The sequence below is a fragment of the Gossypium arboreum genome, chromosome 10 (genome assembly GCF_025698485.1).
Source record: "Gossypium arboreum isolate Shixiya-1 chromosome 10, ASM2569848v2, whole genome shotgun sequence".
Lineage (NCBI taxonomy): Eukaryota > Viridiplantae > Streptophyta > Magnoliopsida > Malvales > Malvaceae > Gossypium > Gossypium arboreum.
In genome coordinates this window covers 34,446,854-34,460,913 of record NC_069079.1, presented here as the reverse complement: position 1 = coordinate 34,460,913, position 14,060 = coordinate 34,446,854, and the positions used below count along the sequence as shown (strand labels likewise).

Sequence of the window (14,060 nt, the reverse complement as noted above, 5' to 3'; positions counted from 1 at the left end):
AGGAGCCGATTACAAAAAAAGGGTCAGTGAGATTTCTAGCGCTTAGAAGACGTGTCGGTTGAAAGGAGTAGCTATTGGCCCTGCTACGACTCCAGAATATGTTGAATGGAGAGGTAGAAGGATCAATGATAATATTCCTTAGCCAAATATAGAAGGAGCTCGACCGATGGAGGAATATCTGCAAGTGATGCCCTCGGAGTTAGAAATTATGAAGTAAGAATTTGAGAGGAAAAATTTGGAGCTTGAGAAATGGATAGCTAAGCTCGAAGAAGAAAAGTTGTACTTGAGTTTAGATATCGATGTCCAGAAGATGGAGGTTGAGAAAGAAAGAAAGGAAAAGAGGAAAATTGAAGAGGATAGAGATGATTTGAAGGAACACTACAAAAAGGCACAGGTATCCTTGAGAAGAGCGAAAATAGGAGGGTCTTCAGATCAGTTGCAGAAAGAGGTCCAAGAAAGAAAGGCTAGAGCTGAGTACTGGGAGAAGAAGTTTCAGGAGATGCAATCACGGAATTTGGCATTAGAAGAAGAGAACAAAGGGTTGAAGTCTAAAATAATTGAGCTTGGAAGATCCCTTCGTTGGCATCGCAACCATGATTCTACGGTCGAGTTAAAAGAGCTAAAGAGTAAAGTTGAAAATTTGGAAGCGGCATTGCAGGAAGGTAAACTTCAGATCGAGCAACTCGAGACGCAAGGAGATTATCTAAAGGGAGAGCTTCATCGGTTTAGAGGGCAGATTAGAGAAAGGGATCATGTCATGGGAGAAGCCATAGCTCAGATTCGAGAGGTTGCTGAATATGTGCAAGACTTGGCAGTACGAGCCGATGTATTGAGTATGATGTGTGGGTCGTCGTCAGACATATAAAGAGAGTTAGCCCTTTTATTAGATAGAGTTAAAACTTTGGGCATTAGGGCGAAAGCGTACTTGTAATCCATTTATATGTAAAGATATTCTTTTTCTAAATAAAGTTTTCTAAACGAGATTGAATCGAGATTGATGTCTTTGTCGCATTCATACACTTGCATTACATCATATCATATGCATTCAAGGTTATAGAGAGACCCTAATTAGTTAAAGTTTCTTTACAAAGGTAGAAAAGAAAAACTGGAAATTACACATCCTTACGGCACTCGCACTAAAACTAAGAACATGGATCAAAGGTTTGAGTAGTTGCAAAAGGATATGCAAGACCAGTTGCAAGAGCAGTTGGCTAAAATGCAGAATGAGATGAGGGAACAAATGATGGAAGCTCAGAGGAATATAATGGCCGAAATGGCTCAGTTACTGGGGGCCACTGATAAAGGAAAGGCTCCTATGGCCATCACTGAAGAGGAAAATGAGGGTCCTCCTCCAGGTTTTACACCGCCGCATGTATCATTGCAAACTGAGGCACCTCCTAGAAGGCCATCTACTACTGTGAGGCCTCAGCACGGGCCAATTGATGCTGGTGTCCATGTGAATTTTTCGGTTGGTTCAGGGCTTAATATGGGTGACAATCTTACTAATCCTCTTGTTCCCGATCTAGATATGGTGGAAAAGGAGGATTTGAAGGCCGAAGCTGCAAGGCAATTGGATGAACGCTGCAGATGGTTAGAAGAAAAGTTCAAGGCTTTGGAAGGCACTGGCAATAATCATGGGCTTGATGCCAAGGACTTAAGTCTGGTCCCAAACTTAGTGTTACCTCACAAATTCAAAATGCCAGAATTTGAAAAGTACAATGGAACTACTTGCCCAGAGGCCCACATCACAATGTTTTGCAGAAGGATGACAGGGTATGTAAACTATGATCAGCTGTTGATCCATTGTTTTCAAGATAGTTTGATAGGAGCGGCAGCCAGATGGTACAATCAGTTGAGCCGGGCTAGAATAAGTTCATGGAGGGATCTTGCACAAGCCTTCATGCAACAGTACAATCATGTAACAGACATGACCCTTGACAGGATTACCCTGCAAAACATGGAGAAGAAGCCTGATGAGAATTTTAGGCAATATGCACAGAGGTAGAGAGAGGTAGCGATGCAGGTTCAACCACCACTGTTAGAGAAGGAGACCACTATGTTATTTATTAATACTCTGAAAGCCCCATTTATTCCTCATATGATTGGAAGCACTACTAAAAGTTTTGCGAACATAGTTATGGCAAGAGAGATGATAGAAAATGCCATAAGAGGGGGAAGAATTGATGGGGAAGTAGCCAAAAGATCAGCCCCAAGAAGAAAAGACAACGAGGTAAACAATACAAGTGATTTTAATTCAAAAGCAGTCACAGTTAGCCAGCCTAAAGTAGCCACAGTTGGGCAACAAGGCTCTCAAAAGCAGGAATCCAACAATAAATAGTTTAATCACAATAATCTTGCAAGTTATGCAAGGCAATTGTATCGTTAGATACCGTTGCTAATTTAACCGTCAGCTACCTTAGATGATTAAACATGCACTGATTAAGTACTGTGTCCATTAATTACAATTTCAATCCGTTCAAATAATTAATTCATTAGTTACCTAACAATTGTAATGCAAGAATAACTTAGTCATGATTTTACTTAATCAAGCATCTTACCGAGGCCTATAACAACATAAACACAATTTTAACAATTTAAGAAGACAAAATGCAATCAACCTAACACGAATTAAATTCAAGCTAAATTGATTAAATTAATCATTCCAAAAACGTAAATGTTCATAGATATGTTCATCATAACAACAACAAAAATTAAAGAGATAGGGAACAAGAATCAAATCCGGTGTTTTTACGTGGCTTGACTAGCTTACTCCGTTCTTCATTCTCTATTGTCTTCGTTAATCAAAGCTGCTATGAACACTTAAATGTTGCTCCAAAATGGCTGATGAACACCCCTTTTCTAGGGGAAGAAATTGGCAAGAGAGCAAGAGAATTTAGAATGGCAAAGAAGAGAGAAAGTGGAGAAAATAGAGAAAAGATGTGAATACCAATGGGGTTTTTTATAGCTAAAGATGGCTGCTAAAATTAGCTAGAAATAGCAGGCAAAGAGCCATCCCTTGGTCGGCCACACATGTGGCAAGGTTGATGGTTTCAACCTTGCTAAATTTGGCTTCGGGCAAATCTACAAAGCCACCAATTATGGAAGGTTTTGAATGCAACTTGACCAAGTCTTCAAGGGCCTCTTTGCAAGCTTAAATAATCAGCTAATAAGCTAATTTGGGTCAGCTCTTGGGACGGTTTTGGGTTGTCCATTTCTTGGGTAGTTCGGTTCAACTGGACCACTTTTTCATAATTAATTAATCATAATTTATGAACCCAAATTAAATTGGATATAAATTTAAATTAATTATATTATGAATTAATACATATAATTTTAGACCGTCTTAGGCTGAAATTTAGTTCGCCTCGATACTTCAAATTGCTTCTCAGTTTTGTGCTTCTAGTAGTGTCTACGAGCCATTTTTCGCCCTTTGTCTGTCAAAAATAACCAAAATTCATCAAAATTAATTATAAAATTAATAAAAATTCAACATGTTCATATTTTAAGTGCACTTTAATTATTTTATAAAATTACTTATTTTTTTGACATGAATTTTATTGAAACTGTATGATTTTAAGTTAAAAAAGGTGTGTAAAAACGCGTAAATTTTCGTATTTCCACAGCCCCAAACTTAATTCATTACTCGTCCCAAGTAATGCACAAATTTAAAAAGAATTTCTCGGAAACACCTTTGAAAAATTCCTTCAGAACAACATTCTTCCCAGAATTATGAATTTAATATACTTATACTAAAAAACAAGAAATTTGATAGTTATGCTTACTTAAGTATACATATCGTTCAAATTAATCTCAATTATTCTTATGATAGCCAAAAATTAGACTAAATGCTTCCTAATAAAGTCATGTTAAACCTTACCAATTTAATTTTATTCCCTTATTCAAGATTAAGCTACAATTATTAAGTTTAACTTATGCCTTCATATGTTGCATGTAGCAATTTCTCTCCACTAATGTAGGTAACATTGAAACTTAAATCAATAGGTATTTAACAAGGTTGTAACGTGGCTAGGCTTAGGGGTAGGTAGAAGATAAAAACTTTTAGGCTAAAAACCCTAGACTCAGCTTGCATCGGACCTTCGAAATAATTATCTTCAATACAACAACTTTCTTTGCTTTCACATGCTCTTTTGTACATCTTATTTTAAGATGCACCTTTTTTTTTAACACGAGCATTTTACTGAATGTACTACAATTTTAGAGCATTTGATACTTCTTTTCAACTCCCCTAAGCTTATTTTTAAAGAATACTTTGAATAGTACTGAGTCTAGTATTTGGGACAATTTTAAGATAGTTAAGAGAGAAGTGATGGCTAAATTTGCAAGGGTTCAAATAAAATTAGGCCATATAGTCTCAAAGTTGGGTTTCAAAGGATAAAACTTTCATCATGGTTGGCTTGAAAGGCTCAAACAGTCCAAACTACAGTTGCCTAAATCATTTTCAACATTTCATGCTTCCTAAGATTTCGCCTCAAGAAACTACTAAGTCAATTCTAAAGACTTAAACTTTCATGCACGTCTAACTTTCCTAAGGAACTAAAAATTTTATGGTACGATTTGCATGCTTTATTAAAAATACATTTAAGTCATTACTAAACTAACATAACAATTTATTGAAATAATCAAACTTTATTTATACTGAAGTTTAGCATACTGGAACGACGAAAAAATCTGCAAGTGTACACAATCACAAAAGTAATAAAGTGACAAGTAAATGTCGAGTTATCGTACCCACAAGGACTGTAAAAAGAATTAATTGTAAAACACTTTGGCGGGGTAAAAATAATTTGATTTAAAAGATGGTCAAAAACTATTTAAAAACTAAGTAAATAATTAAAATAAAACAAAGGAGTTCTAATGCACGATTTCAAATAAGAGGAGTTCTAATGCACGATTTCAAATAAGATTTAATCAAGGTAACATACTTGTGTTGGATTAATTATATTTCTTGAACTCAGAATTATTAAACTCATGTTTACCTTTATTAATAAATTCACAAGAACCCGGTAATTTGCTAACTTATGAACAAACTTACATACAAAAATCCATTCATCTCTTGACATATCCCTATGTCAATTCAACCGACTAAACAGATTCTTGTAAGCAAACATGTTATTGCACATACATACTCATTAAACTGAACTAATCTATTGCATATCCCTATGTTAATTCAAATGATTAATTAAATCTAATCAGCATATAAAAGACTATGGGAGGTAACAAGGCATCCCTACCTTGAAACAGTTTAATCACAATAATCTTGCAAGTTATGCAAGGCAATAATATCGCCAGATACATTGCTAATTTAACCTTCAGCTACCTTAGAAGAATAAACATGCGCTGATTAAGTACTGTGACAATTAATTACAATTGCAATCTGTTTAAATAATTAATTCATTAGCTACCTCACAGTCGTAACGCAAGAATAACTTAGGCATGATTTTACTTAATCAAGCATCTTACTGAGGCCTATAATAACATAAACACGATTTTAACAATTCAAGCAGGCAGAATATAATCAACCCAACACAAACTTAAGTTTAAGCTAAATTGATTAAAATAACCATTTCAATAGCAAAAATATTCATATACATGTTCGTCAAAACAACAATAAAAATGAGAAAGATAGGGAACAAGAAGCAAATTAGGTGTTTCTCTGTGGCTTGACTAGTTGCTCCGTTCTTCGTTGCCCTCTGCTATCAAGGTGGCTTATGAACACCTAATTGTAGCTCCAAAATGGCTGATGAGAGCCTCTTTCCCAAGAGAAGAAATCGACACTTGAACAAGAGGGAAATGGGATGGAAAAATGAGAGAAAAGTGAGAGAGGGAATGAGAGAATGTTTTGGAATGAAGGATGGTTTGAATTATCAACAAGGGGTGGCTTTTATAGCTAAGTATGGTAGCTAAAAATAGAAAAAAGAATCAGACCTCCCTTGGCCGGCCACACACATAGCAAAGTTGAGGGTTTCAACTTCGCTATTTTAAGCTTAGGGCAATTTCATAAAGCCACAATTAAAGGAGGGGTTTGAATGCATTTTGATAGTTCTTCAAGGGCCTTCTTGCAAGCATATTTAATCAGATAAAATGCTGATTTGGGTCAGCATATGGATGGTTCTGGGCTGCCCAATTAGTGGCTGGTTCGGTTAACTCAATATGGTTCGACCAGTGCGGTTCAACTGGACCCTTTCTCCATAATTAATTAAAAATAATTTATTTAACCCAAATTAAATGGGGAATAAATGAAAATTAATTAAATTATGAATTAATACACATTTCTGGACCGTCTTAGGTTGGAAATTAATGTGCCTCGAAACTTCAAATTGCTTCTCGATTTTGTGCTTTCAGTAGTGTTAGCCGAGCCAATTTTTGCCCTTTGCGCGAATCTGTCGAAAATAGTCAAAATTAATAAAAATTAAGTATAAAACTAACTAAATTCACCATGTTTATATTTTTAACACATTTTAATTATTTTATAATATTTAATTATTTTTTGACAAGAATTTAACAGGATTTGCATGAATTTAAGTAAAAATGGGTATGAAAAAGTATATAAATTTTTGTGTTTCCACACCCCCAAACTTAATTCATTGCTCATCCCAAGTAATGCACAAATTTTGAAAAAAAAAATTGTTGGAAACACCTTTGAAAAATTCCTTTAGAACAACATTTTTCCCAAAATTATGAATTTAGACTACTTATGCTCAAAGATAAGAAATCTGATAGTTATGCTACTTAAGTATACATATCGTTCAAATTAAATTCAACAACTTATTATAATAGCAAAATTTAGACTAAACGCTTTTGTAACAAAGACATGTTAACCCTTACCAATTTGATTTTTATTCCTTTATTCAAGGCTAAGCTGCAATCATTAAGCTTAACTTATGTCTTCATATGTTGATCGTAGCAATTTCTCTCCACTAATGCAGGTAGCGTTAGGACTTTGAATCAATAGGTCTTTGTCAAGGTTGTAACGTGGCTAGGCTAGGGGTAGGTGAAAGATGAATAAATTTTGGTTTAAAAACCCTAGACTCAGCATCAATCGAACCTTCAGAATTTCCACCTTCAATACACCAACTTGACTTTCATATGCTCTTTTGTACATCTCTTTCAAATACAAGTGCTCTCTTTTCTTTTCTTTTTTTTTTTTTAACACGAGCACTTACTCTGTGTACTGCAATTCTAAAGCAATTGATATTTCGTTTCAATTCCCCCAAACTTATTTTTTAAATACATTTGAATATTACTAAGTCTAGCATTTGGGACAATTTTAAGATCATTAAGCGAAAAGTAATGGCTTAATTATTGCAAGGGTCGAAATAAAATTAGGCCATATTGTCTCAAAGTTGGGTTTCAAAGGATAAAATTTTACCATGGTGGGCTTGAAAGGCTCAAACAGTCCAAACAATAGTTGCCTAAATCATTTCCAACGTTCCATGCTCCCTAGGATTTCGCCTCAAGAAACTACTAAGTCAATTCTAAAGACTTAAACTTTCATGCATACCTAACTTTCCTAAAGAACTAAAATTTTTATGGTATGAATTTGCATGCTTTATTAAAATACATTCATGTCATTATTAAGCTAACATAATAATTTATTGAAATAATAGAACTTTATTCATACTCAAATTGAGCATACTTAACAAAATTCAAATTTTTGAACAAAATATATCCTAATCATAATTAAAAGAAAAATTTTATTTTGAGTGGAAATAATTTAAATTTTCAGTCCCCCCAACTCAAAATGAACAATGTCCTCATTGTTTAAAGTGAACAGATACTATACACCAGGTAGGATTTTAGAAAAGAGGAGGTGAGTCAATTTGACTACTTAAGTACCAAGCTCTTTCTAAATCCAATCCTAGACATGTATATATCTGTTGCCACACTTTATACTTTGTGACTAGCTCACATTTTATTAGTGATTTTTCTCTATTGTTTTATTATGTATAAAATAAAAGATTCCTAATTAAACTTAATCCTAAAAATAGTCTAAGAACAAAAATAAAGTAAAGTCAAGATCCCCTCTTTATTTATTTGCAGACCTTTTCGAATTTGACTCATCTTTTGCTCCATCACTGTCGCCCTTGCATGAATCGCTTCGCTCCTTCTTTGATAATGGACTCCATGGTTCAAATATGAAATCTAGAAGCTCATGCACAAAAATAAATAGGTCATTGTATATTTTCTTGAAAGCACTTCTCATCGAGTCATCCCTTATTTTTGAGTATCTCCAGTAGGCTTGTTATTGCCATTGCATATGTTGCATTAAGTCCATCAATTTTGACAGCTCATCTCGAAGGTCTGGGCTAGGCGGTTGAGCTCTAAACATTGAAGTTTCAGTATCAGGTTCAGCTTCTGGCTCCACTGATTCTACTTTATCCTGGACTTTAAATGATTGCATTGTGGGGTCTTCTTCTTCATCAGGGTCCTCTGGATCCTCACTTATTTCAACTCGTTTCTGTAGAACTGAGTCTCCAACTACTCGGTAAAGGTCCCAATCTGTGATTGTGCCTTGGTTATACCCCGTCTTCCTTACATTCGCAATAATTTTAGCTTTCAAGCATAAAATTGTTATTGTAAAGGGGAAGTGAGCAGGGCCAGAGTGCTTAACGGTACAATTTCGTATTTCCCTCAGGATGATCTTCCCTACATCAATGGTCTTTCCAATTAGGATCGAGTACAATAAGACCATTCGCTCTAATGAGATTGTAGTCCCATGTGAGCTAGGCATAAGGCCGAATCAGATGAAGTAAAATCATACCTTCGCGAGTGGCGTCAAATATTCTCTTCAACAAGTGTGGATTCCTTATTTTGACACAATCCTTACAGAACCCTGAATTATCAGTTCCTCTAGAATTTCTTGCAAATTTTTAGGCTTGATATTGCTAATCAATGTGGAATATTCGTCGTTTTCGAAATCTGGTAATTCAAAGAACTCATTAATAGCATTTGAATTTATTGGTACCTTGATTCCACAAACTGAGACTTATGTCATCTCGGTTGAAGTTAAATTTGCATAGAACTCACAAACTAGCTCCTCATCCACACTAGGTCTCTTTTCACAAAGTAGCTCCCAATTGAAGGTTTCAGCAACTTGACGAATACTTGCCATAAAGTTTCTATAGTTTCTTTCCTTTAATGTAAATCCTTTTTCTGGATGCATCTATTGATTTTTGAATATACTTTCATATCTCACTTTAGCTTCTTCACAGCGGAACTTGTTTTGTTGGTCATCAATTTGAGCGGAAGCACGAGTTCTCTTACGAGGCATGTTTAACCTGATTATAAGATGGGAAAAATTATTTTCTCAAAAATTTAATTTATATGAATTTATAATTCAAAAAACTGAGAAATTAAATAACTGAATAAAATTAAAAGTTTAAGAGAAAAATTGGTCTCACCACCTTTTTTTTTTTGTAAAAATATAAGAACTCTAGAAAATAATAATAAAAATAAAGGAAAAGATGGGAATTTATAAGGAGGGTTGGAGGGTTGTGGCTTAAGATGGATGAAAGGGTGGTGCCATTTGAGTGCTCAAAGCAGCAACGTGCAGCAGGGAATAGGAGCAGGCAGCAACGTGCGCAAGCTACGCTGGAGCAGTATGAGTGGCACGCGGCTCCTCGTCAAGCAGACCTATCGTGGGTGCGAGCGGGAGCTGGCCTTAGGTGCGGGATGAAGGTCTGGCTAGTTTGATAGAAGCAGCACGAGGCAATGAACAGGGCCAAGCACGCAAGGAAGGACGCGATGGGCAAGTGTGCGCCTAGGAGCATGGACGTGCGGCGTGCAATGAGGCTAGGTATGCTAGCCAACTGCTGGCGTGCAATGGACCAGACCAACGTGATTTTATCTTACCTAGAAAGAACTTTAGTCTAGAATTAAATAACAAAACTCGTTGACCTGCTTTAAATTCTCGAACTCGAATGTGCTTGTCATGCCATTTCTTGAGTCTCTCCTTGAGTAATTTGACATTTTCGTAAGGGAATAGCCGGAGTTCCTCTAGCTCATTGAGTTGGAGCATCCATTTCTCTTTAATAAGCTTAGGATCCAAGTTGAGTTGTCGAAGAGCCCAGTAAGCCTTGTGCTCTAACTCTAAGGGTAGATGACATGCTTTCCCAAAGACCAACCTGTAGGGTGACATCTCTAAAGGCATCTTGTATGCTGTTCTGTAAGCCCATGTTGCATCATCCAGCCTTTTGGACCAATCTCATTGGTTTGGGCAAACTACCTTCTCAAGTATGCCTTTGATTTCCTTATTTGCCAGTTCAGCTTGCCCATTCATCTCCGAATGGTAAGCTGTTGCAACCTTGTGTTTCACTCTGTGCTTGTCTAATAAACATTTTAACCACTTGTTCATGAAGTGGGACCCTTCATCACTAATGATAGCTCTTGGGGTTCCAAACCTTGTGAACACGTGTTTCTGCAAGAACTTAATTACAACCCTAGCATCATTTTTCGGATAAGCTTCAGCCTCTACCCACTTGGACTGCTATCAATATATACTTGTGACCAAAAGACGGAGGGAAATGACCAAGAAAGTCAATACCCCATACATCAAACAATTCTACCTCAATGATGTTTGTTCGAGGCATCTCATTTCTATTGGTGGAATTTCTGACCCTTTGACATCGGTCACAGCTCTTTACGTACGCATATGCATCCTTGAATAGTGTTGGCCAAAAGAATCCCACTTGCAATACTTTGGCCGTCGCCATACGAGTACATCTGAAGTGTCCCCCACTCGGAGCTAAGTGACAATGGTATAAAATCTTTTGTACTTCATCTTCTGCCACGCATCTCCTGATCACCTGATCTGCACACCTTTTAAACAAATATGACTCTTCCCAGAAATAATACTTCACATCGTGAAGAAACTTTCTCCTTTGTTGATAAGTCTTATCAATTGGCATCAAACCACAAGCTAAATAGTTAGCAATATCAACAAACCAAGGGGTACTATGGACATGACTTACCTTCAGTATGTGGTCATCTGGAAATGTTTCTTGAATTGGTATGATAGGAGAATTCCCTTCTTGCGGCTCCAATCTAGACAAGTGATATCCTACTTTGTTCTTTACTCCCTTCCAATCTTGAATTTCTAGATCGAACTCTTGAAGTAGAAGCACCCACCGGATCAGTCTCGGTTTAGCATCTTTCTTGGCAAGTAAGTATTTAATTGCCGAGTGGTTCGTATAAACAGTTACTTTGGTTCCTACAAAATAAGATCAAAACTTGTCAAAAGCAAAAACAATAGCAAGTAACTCTTTTTCTGTTACTGTATAGTTCAGTTGAGCTCCTGTAAGAGTCCGACTTGCATAGTAGATGGGATGGAAAACTTTGTTCCTTCGCTGACCCATGACAGCTCCTATTGCGAAGTCGCTTGCATCACACGTTAATTCAAATAAAAATCCTAGTCTGGTGTGAAGATTATGGGTGTCGTAACTAATCGAATCTTCAAATCCTTGAAAGCTTTTAAGCATTCATCATCGAACTTGAACGTCGTGTCCTTCTCTAATATTTGCATAAGGGTTTAGCAATTTTGGAGAAGTCCTCGATAAATCTTCGATAGAAATTGGCGTGGCCCAAAAAGCTCCTAACACCCTTTACAGATGTTGGAGGTGGGAGCTTCTCAATAACATCTACCTTTTCTTTGTCTACCTCGATTCTATGTCTCGTTATCCAATGCCCTAGAATGATGCCTTCGCGTACCATGAAATGACACTTCTCCCAGTTAAGTACGAGGTTCGTTTCTTTGTATCAACTTAGCACCTTAGCTAGATTGGCTAAGCAATCATCGTAAGTATCTCCGAACACTGAAAAGTCATCCACAAAAACTTCCAAGTACTTCTCAACCATGTCAGTAAAAATAGACATCATACATCTTTCAAATGTAGCAGGTGCATTACATAAACCAAATGGCATGCGTCTATGCAAATGTATCGTACGGGCAGGTGAACATTGTCTTATATTGATCTTTCAGTGCTACTGTAATCTGATTATACCCCGAGTATCCATCGAGAAAATAGTAATAGTCTTGCCTAGCGAGTCTATCTAGCATTTGGTCCAAGAACGGTAAAAGAAAGTGATCTTTTGTAGTCTCCTTGTTCAGCTTCCGATAATCGATGCAAATCCTCTATCCCGTAACTATTCTAGTCGGTTTCAACTCATTATTCTCGTTTTCTACGACTGTGATACCTCCCTTCTTTGGCATGCACTGGACTGGACTTACCCACGAACTGTCTGAGATGCGATAAATGATACCTACATCTAACCACTTGATAATCTCCTTTTTCACCATGTCCTTCAAGATGGGGTTCAGTCTTCATTGTCCATCAATCGTCCCTTTTTCGCCATCTTCCAGGATAATCTTGTACATGCATACAGATGGACTAATATTGTAAATATCGACTATGGTCCATCTGATAGCCTTCTTGAATTGTTTCAACACTGAGATGAGTTTCTCTTCTTGCTTAGTAGTTAATTCTACTTGAACAATCACAGACAGAGTAGAAGTGTTACCTAAATAAACATATTTTAAATGTGAAGGTAATACCTTAAGTTCTAATTTAGGTGGTTCCTCGATTGACACTTTTGGTTGGGCATACACCTTCTTTTCTAACTCCAAAGATTCAAAACAAGATTGCGGATTAAATCCCCTTTGATTAGCTTCGAACAATGCTAAGTATTCATGCTCTTCTTCATCATTTGGAGGATCTGATGTCAAAATTTGTTCCAACAGATCCTCAACATAGTTGAGCTCCTTTTCCACTATTAAATCCTCTAAATCGGATACTGTAGAACAATCATCAATTGTGTCAGGAAATAGCATAGACTTAAAAACATTAAATGTTACTTGATCATCATGAACACGCATCGTAAGCTCGCCCTTCTGCACATCAATAAGGGTCCTTTCGGTTGTTAAGAATGATCTTCCTAGGATAATTGACACTTCTTTGCCTGCTTCAAAGTCTAGGATAAAAAATTCACCAGGGAAGATAAATTTATCTACACGTACCAATACATCCTCGATTTTTCATTCTAGATGTGCTAAAGATAGATCTGCTAGTTGAAGTGTAACTGTAGTAGGTCTAACTGCCCTTATCCCCAACTTTCTAAGGTTGACATAGGCATCAAGTTTATACTTGCACCCAAGTTACATAATGCCTTACCACAATATGTTCCTCCAATGTTGCAAGGTATGGTAAAACATCTAGGATCCTTCAACTTTGGGGGTAGTTTGTCTTAAAAATATGCGTTGCATTCCTTCATCAGAGTTACCGTCTCAAACTCTCCATGTCTTTATTTTTTGGCAGAATATCCTTCATGAACTTGACATAGTTCAACATTTGTTCAAGTGCTTCAACCAATGGGATGTTGATGTGAAGTTGCTTGAGTACGTCTAGGAATTTCTTGAATTGAATTTCCTGTTTCTGCTTCTGAAGTCTTTGAGGGTAGGGTGGTGGTGGTTTCTTTACTAGAACTAGTTGATTCGTTTTTTACGGTAATTCTGCATCTAACAGAGTTGTTAGTTGAATAGAATTAGCTGGTTCTAGAATTACCTTGTCAGGTTTTGCAAATTTTGGTTCTTGTGAAACTAGAATTTCAACACTCGGTTAAACTTCCTTTAAGTCTTGAGCATCAGCTGCCTCCTTTTCAGCTTCAATAGTGTTGGGCTCTACTGTCTTTCTTCTCCTCAATGTCAACGCTTTGCAATGTTCCTTCCCCAATTTTCTTGGATTCTCCGTATCACTAGGTAAAGCACCTTGTGGTCGGTTCCTGAGTTCAGTAGCAAGCTGGCCCACTTGATTCTCCAAATTCCTTAGAGTGGTGTCGTTTTTCGCCATGTATGCCTTTAATAAATTCTCTAAGCTATTGGATGATTCAGCCTGAGCTGGTCTCTGAGCTTGTTAGGAAAAACTAAGTGGCTGAGTCGGTCTAGGTTGAGTGTAGTTGTTACTGGTTCTAGCCCCTTGGTTACTCTAGGAAAAATTCGGGTGTTTTTGCCATGATGGGTTATAGAAGTTGGATTGCAGTCCTTGCCT

General features: G+C 36.8%; 1 protein-coding gene across 1 annotated transcript; it reads left to right on the top strand.

The window, feature by feature from the left end:
- Window positions 1-310: 310 nt before the first annotated feature.
- LOC128282028 (tropomyosin-1-like) lies at window positions 311-865 on the top strand. The gene has a single exon (XM_053020250.1). It carries the CDS (start codon window positions 311-313, stop codon window positions 863-865), a length of 555 nt encoding a protein of 184 aa, XP_052876210.1.
- Window positions 866-14,060: the final 13,195 nt, after the last annotated feature.

Bases quoted from the DNA above. Each gene is read 5' to 3' on its own strand.
- LOC128282028 (XM_053020250.1), top strand. From the start codon at position 311: ATGGAGGTTGAGAAAGAAAGAAAGGAAAAGAGGAAAATTGAAGAGGAT.